At 45.8% G+C, this 20,297-nt stretch overlaps 1 protein-coding gene across 1 annotated transcript in view; it reads left to right on the plus strand.

The window, feature by feature from the left end:
* The window catches only part of LOC147607513 (tobamovirus multiplication protein 2A-like), a 75,049-nt gene that overhangs the window by 15,015 nt on the left and 39,737 nt on the right, over positions 1-20,297 (plus strand). Inside the window, exons 3-5 of the mRNA XM_086790867.1 lie at positions 14,463-14,562; positions 14,677-14,757; positions 14,836-14,940. Coding sequence (XP_086646993.1) covers positions 14,463-14,562; positions 14,677-14,757; positions 14,836-14,940 — 286 coding nt within the window. The remainder of the gene's footprint in view (positions 1-14,462; positions 14,563-14,676; positions 14,758-14,835; positions 14,941-20,297) is intronic.

A 20,297-nucleotide genomic window follows, 5' to 3' on the forward strand; every position in this document is an offset into this window, starting at 1 on the left:
CAGACAAATGCAAGGAGGTACTACTGCAAAGAGTTTTTTTTGAGCTCATAAGGGAGAAGATGGAAACGTCGACTCGCTGTTGATTGTGCAAGAGAGAGGAGGAGAGAAACACACTGTTGTAAAGAGAAACCTTAGAGAAGAACTCGAGCTGGGGCAGAGAGAAGAAGCCGATAAGCTGCTGTTCTGAAGCCGACTAAAGAGAGAGGAGGAGCTTTGGCCACATAGAAGAGTGGTGATGCCATTGGAAAGAAGGACAAACGCCGTTGAAGAGAAGCTGATGTGCTGAAGCCAAAAGACGACTTGCTGCTGAGACTAGTGGATTGCAGACACCATTTTTTATGTGACTGAACGCTTCTCTATACTCGGTTCTCTCAGAAGTTTTCTTCTCGAAGTGCTTGCTGGCTTCCACTCTATTGCCATTAAGCATATGATGGGTTCTGGTTCTCTATCTTGAGATTGCAGCTTTATATTATGGTTGGAGTATTATGTAGTGTTTTTTTTCCGTGTAAGTATTGGGTCGGTTGAGGATATGAGAGATTACATGGTTTTCTTCTTGTCGTATTTTGAAGGATGCTCTCGATATGTGAAGTAAGTTGGACCAAGATGGGTCAGTTTCTTGGACTATCATGGCGGGTTACTTGGACCTGACCTATTTCTGCATGCAAAATTTCATTGCGGTTGCAAAAGCGCAAACCCTAATTTGGCTGCCGATGCAAGAATGAAAACCCTAATTTGTTGCACGCACTTCTTGCAAACCCTAATGCAAAATATGTTACCTAGGAAGAACCTGTTGCTCGGATACCGATGTCACATGAAGTAGGCATGGACATTGGATCTAGACACTTCTGAGGCTTTGATGTTGATGTTACATGAGTGCTAACAGCAGAAGATTTAAACACATGATTAGTGCTAATCCAAATGATCTAGGAAACACAGACGGGAAGAGAGAGGCAAGAGATGTAGCCCTAATATATTGTATACTGTGAAAGATGATCATCAATGGCTCCTTAGATCCTATTGATGCGTGCCTATCTACTGATGCATACCAAAGAGGTTCATGGTTACCCAAAGGTTCTTGGCTGTCCTCCACTTGTGCATGCTCTAACACGCGAGAGCTGTCGGGTCTTGCTGTTTCACAGCTTATTTTGCTGATCCAGATGCCTTGGCTCTCCTGCCTTTTCTCTTGTCTCTCTTGCCCTTGGTCTCCTATCTTTGAATGCTTGAGAATGACCTTTGACCTCCCTTTATATAGGGATGTGATGACAAGTCATATTCAGGTAGGCCATCCATTTTCAGGTCATTAAACATCATCAAAAAGGTCACAAACATGTTTGTATTGTGCCTAATAAATGTCCCGACTGTTGATGCATGCCTTGGGCAGCTTCGGGAGACTATAGGGTTGTCAAAATTGCCCTAATCAGTCCATACTCTTTGTCGAATCTTGTCCTTGAGGCAGCTGCAAGTAGGAAGCCTATCCTGTCATGTGCACAGTGTGTATCTACCGTGTGCTACACACACACAAGACTAGTTTCGAGGCTTGGGGAAGCTTGGAGCTAGGCAGGCTGATTGACGAGTTGAGTTAGGGATATACTAACGGGCGGGCACCCAAGTATGGACGTGCGAGCGCCCAAGTGTGGACGCCCGATGACCAGCCAAGAGCCTATAAAAGGGTGGCCAAGGCTAGGTATTGGGATAGAGAGTCTCGCGAGTTTGTGAGAGCTCTATGGTCTTGGAGCCTGGATCTAGTGCAGATGTGCACTTGCTTTACGCTGCGGAGGCCGGCATCAATCTCGAGGCCCGCGAGGGCAGCTTCGTAGCGGTATGGGACGTCGCGAGGAGTAGATTGGTCGGTACGTCAACCTAGTTAGCTTAGCTCGTGGCTCGGTGGGGACAGCCAAGACTGTGGACTTGCCCACGGCTGTCATGGTTGGGAGGTGCGTCAGGCCTGCACCCCCTTGTTGTTTATTCGTTTGTTTGCAGGATTCGAGTCTCGTTCCAAGAACGATCACGAGGAGATCCGTGGGGTTTTGACAGTGGTATCAGAGCATACCTCGTAAACGAGCAAGTGGGTAGGTAGAGAAGATGAGGTTGAAGAAAGGCATGTGTTAAAAAAGCTTGCTAGTTTTTGTGTGCATACTGTTGTTTTCAGATTCAGTATGTGTTTTTTCTTCATCAAAGAAACCCATGTTGATGGGGATCGTAGATGGTAGGGTCATTGCTTTGCAAAGAAGAGGAGAGTTTTGTTTGTGCAGTCGCATGAACTGCAGGGAGAGAAAACAGGCAAAAGCAGGTTTGCTTTTCGCGAACGATTGAGAGAGAGAGCACGCGTGTGCGGAAGTGGACACGTTGGCGAGTGGTGATGCTGGCCGAGTGCTGCTGGTCACGTGCGGTTGGCCGGGTGCAGTTTGATGCTGCAGGTGGTTGAGGGCGCAAGTGCATGGGCGGCGAGGGCCAGTCGGCCAGGCCTGCGTAGCCAGCCTAGGTAGCGCCTACGCCAGGCGGGCAGGTGTCCATGCCAAGTACGGCTGGCGCCCAGGCCCACGTGGCCTTATAGCCAGGCCTATGAGAGGATGGCACAGACGCTGGACAGCAAACACCGGCAGCGAAGGTAACGACAGACAGCATGCTGGCGGGCTAATCCAGGAGGAAAGAGAAAAAAAAAACAAGGAAAGCACACGTTTTTTTGGGCTTTCGTTTTTTTTAGTTTAATTTTTTTTAAAAAAAAGTTTAAAAGTCATCTCCTCTAAGGTTTAAAAGTGTTTATTTTTTTTAAGAGTCTAGAATATATATATATATATATATATATATATATGTATGTATGTATGTATGTATGTATGTATTGATGTATGTATTAAAAAAAAACACAAAAGCAAAAGCCAAAGATAGCTTTTGGGGGCTTTTTGTTTTTGTGGAAACCTTTATAAATCCCTTAAGTGGGCTTCTTGCCACACATCTCTCACGTATTCAAGCTCTCAAGCTCTCAAGTTCACTCGCACTTTCATTGTGCAAAGATCGAATTTTCTCTCCACTTACCCTCTTCACGATGTCAACCCAAGAATCAGAGTTGGAGCCCCTTGTGGAACGCGAAGGCTTGCCGGCTACGAAATGTACCGATGCCGATCTTTTTGACGTATCAAAATCAGATTTCCAAGAGTTCAAAGTAGCTCTCGAAGCTTCTTCGTCGGAACGTCAGGCACAAGTCGCAGCCCAGATGCAAGCTTTGTAGAACTCCATCGCTCTCTTGACCACTATCCTCTCTACTTTCTCGGGTATGGATACCTTGGCCTCTGCTTTAGGCCCCAACATTACTCCAGAACCGTTCGGGGGCGAGCAGAAGCAGCGCACCAAGGAGATCGTGGACACGTGGCTACATAAGTGGCAAGTTCACTTTCAGTTTCATCCATATGATGATGGGAAGAAGATCCAGTTAGCAGCAGGTTTCCTGTCCGGCAAAGCTTTGCTTTGGTGGAAGAAACTCAACCCTAAGCCAACGACTTGGGCACAATTCGAAGACGTCTTCAAGAAAGAATTCCTCAAAGAAGAGGATGATTATGATGTTGTTGTCCGGTTTTCAGCTTTGACCATGACCTCGCAGCAGCTCACTTATGAGGTCTATCTCCAGAAGTTTTGTGACTTGCAGATGAAAGCTACAAAGATGGATCCCACTACTCTTTTGGGGTTTTTCGTAGCTGGTTTACTAGACTCATACCGTTTACAAGTTAAAAATAACAGGCCATTCATTTAGCTCGTATCTATGCTGATACAATGGTCTCTTCCAAGTCAAAACCCGTTACCGAGCAGGGGAACAAGCATAAAAGAAAGTTCTCCGCACCTATGGCTAACACGACAGAAGGAAAGTCTTTGGACCAACCTTCGAAGAATTCAAGTTCGACACCAGCAAAGAAGAAACGACTCCTTAGTGCTTTAAAGCACAAGAAGGAAGGACGTTGTTTTATCTGCGAGGAAAAAGGACACATGCGTAACGAGTGCCCAAAGCAAAAGGATGCCAAGACAAACGTAGCCAAAGGCGGTTAACCAGTTGTCTTTGACAGGTACGTTAATTACTGTACTTTCTCGCCCTAGTACTTGTTCTGATTGTCTGTTCAATTCTAAAGTATTTGGCTTGCATGATCTTCTCCGAGTTTATGGAGAAGTGAATAGCCATAAGGTTCACATTCTTCTAGACCCTAGTAGCTCACACAATTTTGTTAACTACAAACTTGTGCAGAAATTGAGTCTTGATACAACACCCAGCGATCATACCTATGAGGTACGCTTACCTGCGGGAAGGCAAGTATGGGATCGAAAGGTGGAGATGCTTTCAATCCAGATTCAGGACTACAAAGATACTCTGGAATGCTATGTAATGCACCTACACCTAGAGAATGTAGACTTGTTATTAAGACTCTTCAAGTCCAGATAGACTGGTCTAGTCATATTTTTTCTTTTCAACATAGGGACACCAAGTATAGTATTTTAGGTGACTGTATTTATCCCTCTCAGGGACCTCTTGTAAATACAATTGATTTTGGAAATATAATGGATTCTTCTTTGTATACCGCTTTCCATTGTGTATTGATTCCACTTTCTTCATTTCTTATACCTTCCATGGATGTCAATGAATTAAGTGTGTTTGAAAGCAAAGAATTACAGAAGATACTTGACTCGTTTTAAGACGTATTTCCTAAGGAACTGCCATCGGGTTTACCACCCGAATGGGCAGTAGATCATCGTATTGACTTGATCCCTGGTGCTTATCCTGTCAGTATTCCACCTTACAGGATGAGCCAAGCTGAGGAAGATGAGTTGGCTAAACAACTCGAAGATTATTTGAGGATGGGCCAGATCCGTCCAAGTAAATCACCTCGGGGTGCACCTGTGTTGCTTAGGAGAAAGAAGGACAATACCTGGAGAATGTGTATAGATTACAAGAGATTGAATAAGCTGACCATTAAGAACCGTTATCCTCTCCCTAGATCAGATGACCTGATTGACCGGGTAGCAGGAGTGAAATATTTCACGAAGATAGATTTACGTACTGCTATCACCAGATACGTATTCATAAAAGGCATGTCGAAAGTGAGAGAGTGCACAGAGCGGAAGCAGAGTGGCACTAGAATGTGCTGAACAGAGAGTGCAAGAGAGAGAGAGAGATATGGAGCAAACTATGCTGAATATACTGAACCAAAACAGTCCCAAGCAAGAGACAGTGATAGTCTCATAAGTGAGGGAGCAAATAAGTACAAGACTCAATGAAAAACGAGAGGCCAGCACCCACTATTTATAGTGGGGAAGAGCTGGCCGACTGGAGCTCAGAAACAGGCCGACTGGAGCTGTTGGACATGGCTCACTGGAAAAATGCCAGATGGGCTGGGAAAAATCCCAGAAAAATAGTAAAAAAAGGGGTGGCCAGCCCACAAGCAAGGGCCATACAAAAGGGGACCAAATGGACACCATAAAGAGCAGAAACTGGGGATGAAAGTGCTAACACCCCCTTTTAGCACCAGATGCTGAACAAACGCCGAGAATCCGAAGATGAGGAGCCAAGGAAGCCTGAGAAACCGGCTTGGTGAACAAATCTGCAGCATTCTCCGCGGAAGGACAATACTTCAAACGCAAATCTCCAGCAAGAACCCGTTCACGAACATAGTGATACTGAATCTCAATGTGTTTCGTACGAGCATGAAACACAGGGTTCTTGGCGATGGCGATGCAACTCTGATTGTCACACCAAAGAAGAGTAGATCCGGTAGGAGGACAGCCAAGCTCCTCCAATAATCTCCGCAACCATATCGCCTCACATGCAGCATAGCAAACTGCACGGTACTCCGTCTCGGTAGAGGAAAGCGCCACAGTAGGCTGCTTTTTACTGTTCCAAGAAATGGCTCCAGACCCAAGTGAAAAAACACAACCAGTGGTCGAACGTCGTGTATCTGGATCTCCAGCCCAGTCTGAGTCAGACCATCCAACAAGAGTGCGTCCTTGGTCATAAAAGATGCCAAAATCCAGAGTGCCACGTAAGTACCGAAGAACTCTGAGAGCACACCGCCAATGCTGCTGACGGGGTTTGGATGAGAAGGAACTCAATAAACTGACTGCGAAGCATATGTCCAATCGGGAGTAGGTCAACTATACCAAACAACCGACGAGAACCCGATACTGTCCCTGATCAGTCCCTGAAGAAGCATCAAGTGAAGAAAGCTTCTCACCAATATCCAAAGGAGATGATACTAGTCATCTGAAATCTGTCGAGAATCTCCCGAGTGTACTTCTGCTGAGAGAAGAAAATGCCCTTCGAGGTCTGCCAAATCTCAAAGCCAAGAAAATAATGCAAGAGGCCCATATCTGTCATCTCAAACTCTGTCTCCAAAGCATCCATAACAGAACGGATCCGCACAGAATAAGAACCTGTAAAGATGAGGTCATCAACATAGACCACAATGATAACAATCAACCCCCTCTCAAGGAGGATATAAAGGTTCGAATCTGCATGAGAACGGCGCAGGCCGAGCTTCTGAAAGAACTCATCAATCCGCTGGTACCAAGCCCGCGGAGCCTGCTTTAGACCATATAAAGCCTTCTTCAGCCGGTACACATGATCCTGTTTGCTCGGAACAACAAATCCTGGCGGCTGATCAACATAAACCTCCTGTGTAAGCTCTCCATTCAAGAAAGCCGACTTGACGTCCATCTGGAAAATGGGCCATCTATGATGTCCTGCAAGTGCAAGAACGGTGCGAATGGTAGTCATCCGGGCCGTTGGAGCGAGAGTCTCATCGAAGTCGACACCAGGGCGCTGAGCATAACCCTTGGCAACCAACCTCGCCTTGTGCTTGTCCAAGCTGCCATCAGCTCGAAACTTTGATTTGAAAATCCAACGCACACCAATCACCTTACGCTGCAGAGGCCGAGGCACCAAAATCCAAGTGCCATTCCGTTCGATAGCATCCAGCTCTGTCTGCATAGCATGACGCCAAGACTCATGTGAAAGAGCCTCGTCTACAGAAGTGGGATCAAAAGGACCATTAATGATTGTAGACATAAGAGCATAATTAACAAACATGTTGCCCTCATGAATTTGTTTCCTTGTAACTCTGGAAGAACGCCGAAGAGAACCAGGCGGAGGAGCAGAAGGAAGCTCACGTAACCCAAAGTCACGAACTGTCTGATAATACTAACCAGGTACAGATCTGCTCGAACTCGCCGGAGGAGGAGCATGGTCATCATCATCTGACTGAGAATCCTCAGCTGAAGGTGTACCAGTAACAGCGGGAGCAGGAGGAGGAGTAGGAGGAGGAGAAGGAGGTGCAGGAAGAAGAAGCTCATCACCCCCCTCTGAAGATGTAGGAGTCTCGTCGAACACCACATCACGGCTCACAACAACTTTACCGGCTTGAGGATCATAAAGACGATATGCCTTGGACACAGTGCTGTATCCGAGAAAAGTCATGCGCTGAGACTTCGAGTCCAGCTTGGAGCGGTGCTCCTTAGGCACATGAACATACGCGGTACATCCAAATATCCGGAAGTGAACAACGGAGGGCTTCTCAGCATGGAAAGCCTCATACGGAGTTTTGTCGGGAAGAGCAGTAGTAGGAGACCTATTCTGAATGTAGACAGCAGTGGAAGCCGCCTCAGCCCAGAAACGTCGAGGTAATGAAGAATGCTCAAGCATAGCACGGGCCATCTCCATAATGGTCCTATTCTTCCTCTCGGCAACTCCATTCTGAGATGGAGTATATGCTGTAGTAAGCTGTCTCCGAATGCCATGTGTCTTGCAATATTGCTGAAACTCCTGGTCCATCAGTCCTGAGAGCCTTGACCGAGTGACCAGTCTCTTTTTCCACCTCGGCTTTCCAATCACAGAAGTGATGAAAAGTCTCATCCTTGGTCTTCAGAAAGAAAACCCAAGTATATCTGGTAAAATCATCTACCATCACGAGCATGTACAACGCCTTACTCAAAGACGCGGTACTCATAGGACCACATAAGTCTGCATGAATGAGAGCAAGTGATGTCGAAGATCTGTGTGTCGCCTCCTTCGGAAAGGCGGCTCGGTGCTGCTTCCCCTATAAACGAGAGGAACAAGGAGAAGACGGAGCCTTGATGGTTGGTAATCCATCAATCAACCCATCCTTCGAAGCTCGCTGCAGAAGCTGATAGCTCAAATGGCCAAACCGAGCATGCCAAAGAGCAGAAGAAGCACCAGAAGAAAGCAGAGCGGTCAGTTTGTAGAGGCCACTATCTTGGACTCCCTGAGCCAAGATGCTACCAGTCGCTTTATCACGAATGGTAATCTCATAACGAGAAAAAATCACCTCCGCACCCTGAGCTGTAAGAGCACTCACTGACAAAAGGTTAAAAGCCAAATCTGGAATATACAGAACGTCAGAGAAGTAACTCTTGTCCTCGTCAGAACGGAAGATGGGGATAGTGCCATGACCATGCACTGGCACAGGAGAAGAATCACCCAGAGTGATCTCGCCTGATCTGGTAGTGAAGTCCTCGAACCAATCTCGATGGGGTGTCATATGAGCAGTAGCACCGCTATCAACAATCCAAGACCGTGACTGAGAAGTCACAAGAGCAAGTATACGCCGAGTACCTGCTAAGAGAAGAATTCCATCATCCTTCTTGGGTTGAGACACCGCCGTTGAGGAAGAGTTCTTTGCTGCTTCATCACGCTTCTTCTTGTGACATTGGGGTGACTTGTGACCCTTCTTGCCACAATAATGACATTCAATGTCCTTATTCTTTGAAGATTTGTTGTCTTTATCCTTATCGGAATCCTTGGAGTTCTTGTCAGAACCCCCTTTACCTTTCTTTTGTTGAGACTTCCCTTTATCTCGTGCTGCCAAAGCTCCATCAGCAGGGCCACCGGAGGTGCCAGTCCGCTCCTCAAAGCGAGACTCTATTTGCATAATGGAGGGGAAAACTTCCTCCCAAGTAACTGGAACAGGACGAGGAGAAGAAACCAGAGACTGAAAGTATGCATCAAACCTCTCTGGAAGTTTGGAGAGCAGCCGAATAGCCATATCCTTTGTGGAGATGTCCTTGCCACAAACAGCAAGCTCGTCCCGGAGATCTTTCATCTTTGAGATGAAAGCAGATAACGATGGAAACGCAGAAACTGATAAGTTCATAAGTTGCTTTTCCAATGCCAAAATCCGACCCGGAGACTTAATCTCATAGCGATCTGCAAAAGCCTTCCAAACTTCATGTGCAGCATCTGCTGTACGCACATGAGAGAGAACAGCATCCTGACAGTTCAACATCAGGAAGGAGAAAACACGTCGATCATTCGACTGCCAAATATCAATCTATGCCTGAGTCACACCACCGGAAGCAAGGGTGGGAGGGGTGGCATTGGCTGGTGTAACAAGCCAATCCCAGAGATCCACGCCACGCAAGGCCGATTTCACCTTCACCTTCCATAGGGTGTAGTTGGAACCATCCAACTTGGCAGACTCTTCAAACATATGAAGAGAAGTGGGAGCAGCCATCACAAGAGCTTGGGCTCAATCTCAAGAAATGCACAAACTCTGAAGAAAAAAGGTGTCCTCCACAGGTACCAAGAGTGCCACCAAAGCCTGCAACACCACAAGCCCCCTCTGCAAAGGGAAAGAACCACTGGAGAGGAAAACGCAGCAATGAACAAGTGCTGTCCTGTAGAAAACAGGCCGCCTGCAGTCCAATCTCCAAGTGGGCAATGAAACGCTGATCTCCAAGAGCCAGACGGCTGAATCGGTGAAGCCAATCTGAAGAAAAAACGACCAGCAGAGTGCTGTCCAGAAAACGCAGCAGCAAAAGCTATGGATCTGGAAGAAAACGCAGAGGAGAAGGTGCTGAAAACAGGGCTGAATCTGGGGCAGCAGAAAGGTTGCTAAACCTGGAGCGATGATACCATGAAAGAGTGCACAGAGCGGAAGCAGAGTGGCACTAGAATGTGCTGAACAGAGAATGCAAGAGAGAGAGAGATATGGAGCAAACTATGCTGAATATACTGAACCAAAACAGTCCCAAGCAAGAGACAGTGATAGTCTCATAAGTGAGGGAGCAAATAAGTACAAGACTCAATGAAAAATGAGAGGCCAGCACCCACTATTTATAGTGGGGAAGAGCTGGCCGACTGGAGCTCAGAAACAGGCCGACTGGAGCTGTTGGACATGGCTCACTGGAAAAATGCCAGATGGGCTGGGAAAAATCCCAGAAAAATAGTAAAAAAAGGGGTGGCCAGCCCACAAGCAAGGGCCATACAAAAGGGGACCAAATGGACACCATAAAGAGCAGAAACTGGGGATGAAAGTGCTAACAGAAAGAACCGCCTTTCGGACTAGGTATGGCCATTACGAGTTTCTCGTATTACCTTTTGGGTTAACCAATGCTCCAGCCACTTTCCAGCAAATGATGAATAATCTTTTTCGTGAACATTTGGGGAAATTTGTGGTGGTGTTCCTGGATGATATTTTGATATATAGTCGTACTCTTGAGGATCATGTCAGACACCTCACGATTGTCTTATCTATTTTAAGACAGAATCGACTATTTGCTAAGTTAAGTAAATGTGAGTTCTTTATGACCGAAATCATATACTTGGGACACAAGATCACTAGAGATGGATTGAGCATTGACTATGACCGAGTTCAGAAGGTTCTGGACTGGCCTATACCGCGAACAATGAAACAACTTCGTTCTTTTCTCGGTTTTGTTGTTTTTCTTCGGAAATCTGTACGGGAGTACTCTCAGTTCACACTACCGATGACCGACTTATTGAAAGGTCGTGGACGTAAGTCAAATCAGCCTATCACTTGGAATAACGATTTGGATATGGCCTTCAGACTTTTGAAAGATAAAGTCAAGGAAGCACCTATCTTAGCATTACTTGATCCTAGTCGGCCTTATGTTCTTGAAACTGATGCCGGTGACTATGCTATCGGGACTGCTCTATTTCAAGATGGTAGACCGGTTGCTTTTGAAAGTAAAAGCTAGACGACACTCAATCTCGTTGGCCGACCCTTGAGAAGGAGCTTTATGCTGTGATTCATGCTCTCAAGGTTTGGAGACATTATTTATATGGCTCCAAGTTTGTGGTATTGACTGATCATCAGTCAATCAAGTATGTGTGTGATGCGGATGATTTGAGAGGAAGGAAAGCTCGTTGGGTTGAGTTAATGCAAGATTTTGATTTTGAGATCCGTTATCGGAAAGGGTCCATGAATAGTGTTATAGATGCGCTTAGTCGAATTAGAGAGGTGAATACTTTGTCGTTCATCAAGATTTCTATTGACTTATTTCAGTCATTGAGAGGGCTTTGCAGGACTGATAGTTATTTTGGTCCATTTTGGCAGAAGATCCAGGACGGGAGCTCATTGATTGACTAAGACTCAATGACTGAGCAGTCTACCATTCAGGCTGCAGGTGGCCAGTGGATGATTCGGAATGGTTTACTATTTCGTAATGACAAAATTTGTGTACCACAGATCCTGGACATTAGGTCTAAGATTCTTAAGGAGTGTCACGACGCTCCTGCTGCTGGACACCCTGGGGTACACAGGACGTTATCATTAGTGAAACACACTTTTTATTGGCCAAAGATGAAAGGGTATGTAGAAGATTATGTTCTCAAGTGTCAGATTTGTTAGGTAAATAAAGCTGAACGCTTTAGACAGGTTGGGTTGTTGCATCCTTTGCAAATCCCAGGTAATAAATGGGAAAGTATTTCCATGGATTTTATTACCGGATTGCCAAGAACACATCAAGGCCACGATTCTATTTGGGTTGTGGTAGATCGCTTGTAAAAAATGGTTAGATTTTTACCGACCCGGAAGACTATTACAGCTACGCAATTAGCACGGCAGTTTATCGAGCAATTGTTTAGACTGTACGGGTTACCGCAGGACATAGTCAGTGACAGGGACTCTTTTACGAGTGATTTTTGGAAACTTGTTTTTGAGAAGTTGGAAACAACTTTGAATTTGAGTTCCTCAGATCATCCTCAATCTGATGGCCAGACTGAAAGAGTGAATCAGATTTTGGAGGATATGCTTCGAGCATATGTATCCAAAAGACAGAGTTCATGGGAGGATTATCTTCCTATGTTAGAATTTGCATATAATAGTACTAAGCATACGAGTACAGGGTTTAGTCCTTTCATGCTTATGTATGGTTTTCAACCTAGATCACCTGCTATAGTAGGATTCTCAGGACTTCAGCATGATGCAGCAGGTAATTTTTTGCAAGATATGCAAGAAATGTTACAAGTTGCGAAGGAATCTATTAGAAGTGCTCAAGATCGAGAGAGGTTTTATTCTAGTAGACATCGTTTACCCAGAGAGTTCTCTGAAGGAACGATGGTGTATTTGCGAGTTCCGAAAGATTTCGAGACTTTAGGGACAGTCCTAGATACTGTGGACCATTTCGTGTTACACGACGGATTGGTTCAGTTGCATATGAATTGGATTTGCCTTCTCATGTGAAAGTTCATCCTGTATTTCATGTCAGTAGACTTAAGGAAGTACTGGGTGGAGCAGATCAGTTAGTTACTCCTCAAGAAATTATAGATGTCGAGGACCTGAAAAGATTCTTGGATTTCGTGAAAGAAAATTGCATAATACGCTTATCACGGAATACTAGATCAAGTGGAAGGATCGTGTTGAGGAGGACGCTACATGGGAGACATTGACTACTCTTCAGAGAGATTACCTTGGCTTTTTAGCGAGCTCAGGAGTGAGCTCTTAGAGGAAGGGGAGTATGTCATGTGCACAGTGTGTATCTACCGTGTGCTACACGCACGCAAGACTAGTTTCGAGGCTTGGGGAAGCTTGGAGCTAGGCAGGCTGATTGACGAGCTGAGTTAGGGATATACTAATGGGCGGGCACCCAAGTATGGACGGGCGGGCGCCCAAGTGTGGACGCCCGATGACCGGCCAAGAGCCTATAAAAGGGTGGCCAAGGTTAGTTATTGGGATAGAGAGTCTCGCGAGTTTGTGAGAGCTCTATGGTTTTGGAGCCTGGATCTAGTGCAGACGTGCACCTGCTTTACGCAGCCGAGGCCAGCAGCAATCTTGAGGCCCGCGAGGGCAGCTTCGTGGCGGTATGGGACGTCGTGAGGAGGAGATTGGTCGGTACGTCAACCTAGTTAGCTCAGCTCGTGGCTCGGTGGGGACAACCAAGACTGTGGGCTTGCCCACGGCTGTCATGGTTGGGAGGTGAGTCAGGCCTGCACTCCCTTGTTGTTTATTCGTTTGTTTGCAGGATTCGAGTCTCGTTCCAAGAACGATCACGAGAAGATCCGTGGGGATTTGACATATCCACATAGCACTCACACAGGTGCTGCAGGTGACAGTTGTTTGCCATACTCTTCTACCTCAGATGTTTGCATTTCTGGTTTGTGGGCTGCCTCGTCCGTGCATGCAGCTGTGGGTTCTTCCTAGCAATTGAGATCCTCCAAGTGCCCTTGAGTAGGTGGTATTGACATGGGTGTGTGGCCCATAGTCACATGGGACACGAAATCGGGACGGGGAACGGGACGGAAAAGATTGAGAATGGCCATTCCCTGTGACTATAGAGTGACATGCAACGGGGATGGGAACGGGGAGATGCTGCCATCCCCAACATTCCCAAGTCTAAAAATGCCCATTCCTTGTGACTACTCCACAAAAAGGCTGGCCTCTAGACCTTGGGCACCATCCATGGCACCCTTTTTGGGTGCCCAATGGGCTGTCCTTGGTCCATAGGCTGTATCATTCCCTTCTCCTTTTGTGGGGTGTCGTTAGTACCATTTAAATGGATTCATACTCCTAGAACGAGGCTTCTAACTTTGACGGGTGCCCGACCAACTGAACTTATGAGTGTCTAGGATGCATTGACATCATTACATTAAACAAGAGAGTTACATTTAGTGTAAGGACGGGCACAATGTGACCCGAGCGGGATTTGTAGGACTCACTAGCCATTCTTGGTGGTACACCCGTTACTCATCTGTGGACAAGGGAAATGCCTGGTGTCCTGCCTTAGGTCCTTGCACTTGTCTTGGACAGGATGTCCATGCCATCCAAGTGCGGGATGCACATGACAAGGCTTTTGCTATTGTTACAAGGTTTCTTATATTTTTTAAACTCATTTTATGCCTAGTACCTGCCTTTGAAACGCTTGGGATTTTATGTGAAATGAAAGCTTAATATCATATGGATTAATATAGTGTCATTTGTCTCTTGTCTGAACGTCTGCATAGTGAAATGGAGGTATTGATGGTGAAAGAGTGTCATTTGTCTGTTGTATGGACAAATCTACATAGCAAAATGGAGGTTTTGATTTAAAAAAACATAGGGTATATCAAAGACATAACATGTAGTTTATGGTACTAGCTGAAAAGAAATTGCAAGGTGATAATGCAGTGAGGCTCACGAATCTTTGATTGTGTCACACCATTTGACTCTAATACGTTGAACTTGATTTTATAGGTTCCTGTACGTATTTATAGCTGTTGGGGTTGTGATTACTTTGATCACATGTTCTGGCTATATTGCAGCTGCCACAACAAATGGATGTTGTCTTTCTTGTGTATCCACTCTTTGTGCTTATGCCAAATGGTTTTGATATGTGTGGGAGCTTTTTATTTTCAACGATTTCTTCATTCTTTATCCAAGCTTGGTTGTCTTTAACACCAGAAAACAGTATTCTGTTTTTGTTGGGCTTTTCATGATCTTAGAACTGGCCCTAGCTGGGTTTGTTTTCTTTGATCATAACTGGCAACAGGTAAACATCCAGTACTTTAACCTTTTTCTGGTTTATTAATCTATCAATCTTGGTGTAAGAGTGAAATTTTAATTGCAGGTAATACCGGATGACTCAACTGGGGAACTGGACAGTATAGAGGACTTCATTGAAGATAGGATTGATATTTTTAGGTGGGTGGCCTTGGGGGCAATTGTTGTACAGGTATGGGTTTAAAATCGACATAGCAGACATTTTGTAATGTTGCATTTCAGCTTCAATAGTAAGCAGAATTGTGAGAGTTGAAGTGGAGGGAAAAGTGGGGAATGGCAGGTAGGCCCCCAATTCTTGTCCAGAATGGGTAGGTGGGAGCCAATCACTTCCACAACCCAAATTCCCACTGAGCCATTCTGCGACCCTGAATTTGGGGCCTACCTGTCATTCCTGGCCATAATTCTCACACGACACAAGGACCAGCTGTAAAGTGCTTCTAATATTTTAGTGATCCCATTGGTATCACTTGTAAGGGCTTCACAAGTTCCATTGATTCTGTTTTTTGGTAGTCTCTGTTAGGATGTTGGAGCTTCTACGTGTGAACAGCCTCTCTAAAGGCTGAGTGTGCTAGTGTGTGAACCCACTCTTAAAGTGGCTCACTTAATATCTAGATATTTTATACCTACATTGACATAAGCAATGATGTCTTGTAGATGAGCCTACATGGCTATAAAAAGTGAACTATCACATCTATCAAATCACTATCATTGAGTCGTGCAAATCTGTTGGGTTTTGTGTTACTCTCTCTCTACATCTTTCTTCTCTTTGTCTCCACCATGGATAACCTTCATCCTTCATAGCTTTCCAATGCTTTTGCAACCCTTGCCTGGTAACCATCATGGTATCAGAGCTACGTTGGTGTCTGCATGCTGTGCAAGTTCCTCATTCGACGCCACACCATCTGCTCATTCTTCGCGTGCAGAGCTTCTGATCTGTGTGGAATACTTGCCACCACCTAAGTTCTGCGCAGCCCATAGCTGCTGCTCGTCAATGTACCCAACCTTGCAGGTTGTTGCCACCTGTACCAGCAGTGGTGTGGAGTAGCAATGCATGGCGCTAGCCCGGCTCTGACCAAGTGTGTGTGCCCACTAGCCCTGCTCAATCATGGCCATCCAACCATTGGCAGTGCCACCGTCTGAACTTCCAAAGCCACCTCCATACTCGCTGGGGTGTGTTTTTGGACCTCTGCGCTGCTGCCGAACCTTCCCCTGCTTCCCAGCCAGTGGGCGCTATGCTGACTGTAGCAATCGCCCCACTGCCTGGGCCTCTGCCACCAGTTCTCTCTGCAAATCCCACTGTCGCCGCTTGCTCTTTATTACCTACGCACGCCTCTCTGCTCTCTGCACTGTGCTGAGAGCACTGCCTGAGTATTCCCGACTGCAACCCCTGTGTATCCGCCCTGTTTCTCTCTGTGGTTGATGCCTTCAGTCCCCATTCAGCTAACAATGTGCACACACCTACCTGTTGTTTCACTGCAGTGAGTAGCAAGCCAAGCCTTGCCAGCCATCTCCTGTTAATTCATGTTACAGCTTGCAACAACATGAATTTGGGGTGCTTCTCAAAAATCTACTCAACATCATGGCTCTATGAGCACCAACAATAGACAGGTTCTTTGGCACTGGGTTCCCTACCTGGCAGACCAAAATGCAGCTTTTATTGATGCAAGAGGGAGTTTGGGAGATAGTCTCGGGCAACCAGGAAGATCCAAGAGACATTGTACGAGAAAAGCACAAGATATGGCGACAATGCAATCAGCGAGCCATTGGGTTGATTGGCCTGAGCCTTTCAGATTCTTTGGTGCACCATATTGACTTCGATCACAGTAGAACAAATCTGGGCAAAGCTGTAAAATATCTTTGATAACAAAATCAGTAACTCAAAAGTTTATTTAAAGCTCAAATTTTAGCATCTTAGAATGCATGAAAGTGAGGAGTTTAGTGATCATTCGGCCAAGTTTGGTCAATAGTCTAGCAATTAGTCAGCCTTAAAATGTGAGGCAGACGAATAAGACAAAGTGGTTGCGCTCATCAAGAGTATGCGAAGGATAACACGATTTGAACAAGCCTTGGAGATCCTCCGTGTAGCAGCACCAAAGTTTGAAGATCTAGTTGCCTTGCTCCTCGAGAAGGATAGAAGAAACAAAGAAGACGAGCAAGCCAATAGCAATACTGACTACGACAAAGCCTTTATGGGAGCACAGAATTGGAAGAATAACTGGAAGATTCAATGTAGGTACCGCGAAAGGATGGGACACAAGTCCAATTGCTTTAAGAAGTTGGAAAAAGAGCAAGCAAAGTACCATGCTAATCTCATAGCTGTTGATGAGGAGGTGCCAGTTGAAGAAGAAGAATTAAGTGCGACAACAACCCAAGTCTCCCTCCATGAGTGGGCATTTTAGCTACTTCTATGTGTGTGTGAGTCAATAAGGGTTCTTTGCCCTGGGTTGTCTCTCCAAAATTTGATTGTATTTATGTTTTTTTTTTGTTGAGAAAATTGATGGCTCCGCTCGTTGTGTTGTACTTAACAAAAAGCCAACCTTGAAGAGGTAGATGCAACTACGAAGGGCTAGATATAAACTTGTCTCTGTGACACGTGTACAAGGCATGTATTAAAGAATCAAAAGGTGGAGTAAGATGCACTTCTCATCCGGCTGGCCGCTCTATGTGAAACGAGACCCAAGCAGGGGTCACCCCTTCCTGGACTCACTTCTCCAATTAGCACTTTAATATACACTCTTAAAAGACAATAGCACAAGACAAAATAGCAATAAAAAGTAATTAACAACTCTGAGCATAGATAGATGACACCACACTGAGGCCGGAACGGCCGGCCCCCCCCCAAGGAATGATATTATTACTTGGGAGAATTTGTTACAAGTACACGGGCCCAAGGCCAGATTTCCAATAAGCAATGCACAATGAAAAACAAAGTATCAAACCCAAATATGTTTGTTGATGCCGAGTCTGCAATCACCAGGGGCTGCCCCGTCCATAGCACCTTCCAGAGTCACACTCTGCGTGCAATCCACCCGTCCCTGGCACTACGGATCACGCCGTGCCAGTCCTAGCGATGGGGCACCCTCACGGAGTTGACTCGGTGAATGGAAGAGGAGTCCAGACATAGGAGAGCAGGAGAATTCCTCATTCTTCGCGATGAAAATCTTCTGGAGCCACCGTACAGCCAGTAGGAAGAGTGAAACAACCTGGGCCACTTGTAGGAAATGCGTATGACCTAAATCCACGCAGATAACCCCACTGGTCTGACCTGAATCACACGTGGGAGTGAAGAGGGCTCCTGCTAGCTGTTTTGAGCACACACATGAGAGAAAAAGAGTGCTGTCCAGACCTGAATCCACGTGTGGAAGTGAATAGAGAGAAAGCTGTACCATTCAGTCCATGGGAAAAGGGTTCCAAGGATGTTGTACGGCCAGAATCAACAGGTAATGATGGTATTGTACCTGCTGTACCTGCTGTACGACCAGAATCAGCAAGAAAATGAGGATAATATACCTGCTGTACCTGCTGTGTGGTTCAGTCCTCAAACAATAGTTGGAATAGGAGCTGTACGACCTGTTTCATGAGAATAATGAGTGCTCCAGCTGCTGTACAGCCTGTTTTCTCTAAATCCCAGCAAGCAGTTGTGTTTTCTTCCTCCAAAATGCAAGGGAGAGGGCTGGAAGTGAGGCGCCTTCTTCCCATGCAAAGGATTGGGTGTGGTAGGTGGGGTAGGTGGCCAACCCCCACCCCACATGCTATAAAAGGGTGCCCAGGCCAAAAGAGGGTGCCCACACTTATAAAGTGTCCACCTACTTTTAATGAAGTATGAAACCTGTAAGTTATAAGGCTTATAACTTAAAACTCTTATTAAAATAAGGATTTCCCACCTGTTCACACGCCACAAAACCTGTCAGAAGACAAGGCATTCCACGGCTCACGGGAGGGCGTCCCCGACCCCTGAGCTAGACACACATGTCAGGCATGCAAACGAAACCAGTTCACGCGAAAACATTTCAAAGGCAGGCAAACATGAGTGCACAATGCAACATTGTTAAAGGATAATCTCCGTTCATGTACTTGCACAATACTTGACATTTCCGGGCACAAGCAGGCCCACCGGAAAGTCAATTCCAGGTACACACACAGTGTACAATCCACCCGTCCCTGGCACTACGGATCACGCCGTGCCAGTCCTAGCGGTGGTAATCTAGAAGCATACACCGTGTGCAATCCACCCGTCCCTGGCACTACGAATCACGCCGTGCCAGTCCTAGCGATGGAGCACCACTACAGAGTATGCTCATCCAGAGCCCAAAGCTCACACAAGAAGATAAGAGGACCATTAGATAGCTCAATGGTGACATCTCCCCGTCTTCTAAACAGTTGTCCGCAACTGAAAAGCTTCCAAATAGTCATGGAGAAGCTGCGGATAATCTTTGAAGTAGTCCTCATCAACCCACTTAGCATCAATGGGGAGATAGTTCTTGAACTTCACCAAATAGCGTCTCAGAAGCTTGCCTGCAGATAGCTTACGCTCTTTATGGAACACAATCTGCTCCGGTTGCAAAATCTCTTCCAACTCCTCCACTTCTGGTGGATCCTCAATGATAGGAAGACTTGGTTCCGGACCCACATACTTTCGTAAGAGGCTAACATGGAAAGCATTATGTATCTTCCAATGGGATGGCAATGCTAAACGAAAAGCAACTTCATTGATCTGCTCAATGACCTTGAAAGGCCCATAATACCTGGATGAGAGCTTGGGAAACATCCCCTCCTTACCAGATCTCTTACGGAGTCTAGCTTTTTCGAATTTCAGCAATACCCAATCATTTACCTTGACATCCAAATGCTTTCTATGCTTGTCTGCAGCCTTCTTATGCTTCTCTTGAGAACGGGCTATGGCTGTCCGAACCTGTGCAAAAGCAACATCCAAGTCCCTGACAAAGTCATCAGCAGCAAAAATCTCATCCTTAGTACGTAGGATGGGAGGCAATACCACTTTGCCATAAACTATCTCAAAGGGAGCCTTCCCAGTAGAAGCATGGACCGTGTTATTGTATGCAAACTCCACAAGTGGCAAATACTTTTCCCACAAAGTCTTTTGATCAGCCACATAGCATTTGAGAAGGTCCAATACGGCTGAATTTGCTGCTTCACTTTGACCATCGGATTGAGGATGAAAAGCGGATGAAAAATTCAGCTTTGTGCCCATATTGTCAAAAAGTGCTCTCCAGAAGAGACTGGTAGTTCGAGGATCACGGTCACCCACAATAGATTTAGGCATACCATGATGCTTGAAGACCTGTGATAAGAAAACTTTTGCCATATGATCTGCCTTGATCGTTTTCTTGACCGGCAAGAAATGAGCTTGCTTACTAAACCGGTCAACGATAGTCCATATAGCATCATTACCTTGCTGAGTGCGAGGCAAATCCATGATGAAATCCATAGCTATACTCTCCCATGGCTGTGAGGGAATAGGCAATGGTAGAAGCAATCCAGGAGACTTCTGACGATCAAACTTGACCT

This window comes from Cibotium barometz, chromosome 55, assembly GCF_041138505.1.
Source record: "Cibotium barometz isolate CiBa-2024 chromosome 55, ASM4113850v1, whole genome shotgun sequence".
NCBI lineage: Eukaryota > Viridiplantae > Streptophyta > Polypodiopsida > Cyatheales > Cibotiaceae > Cibotium > Cibotium barometz.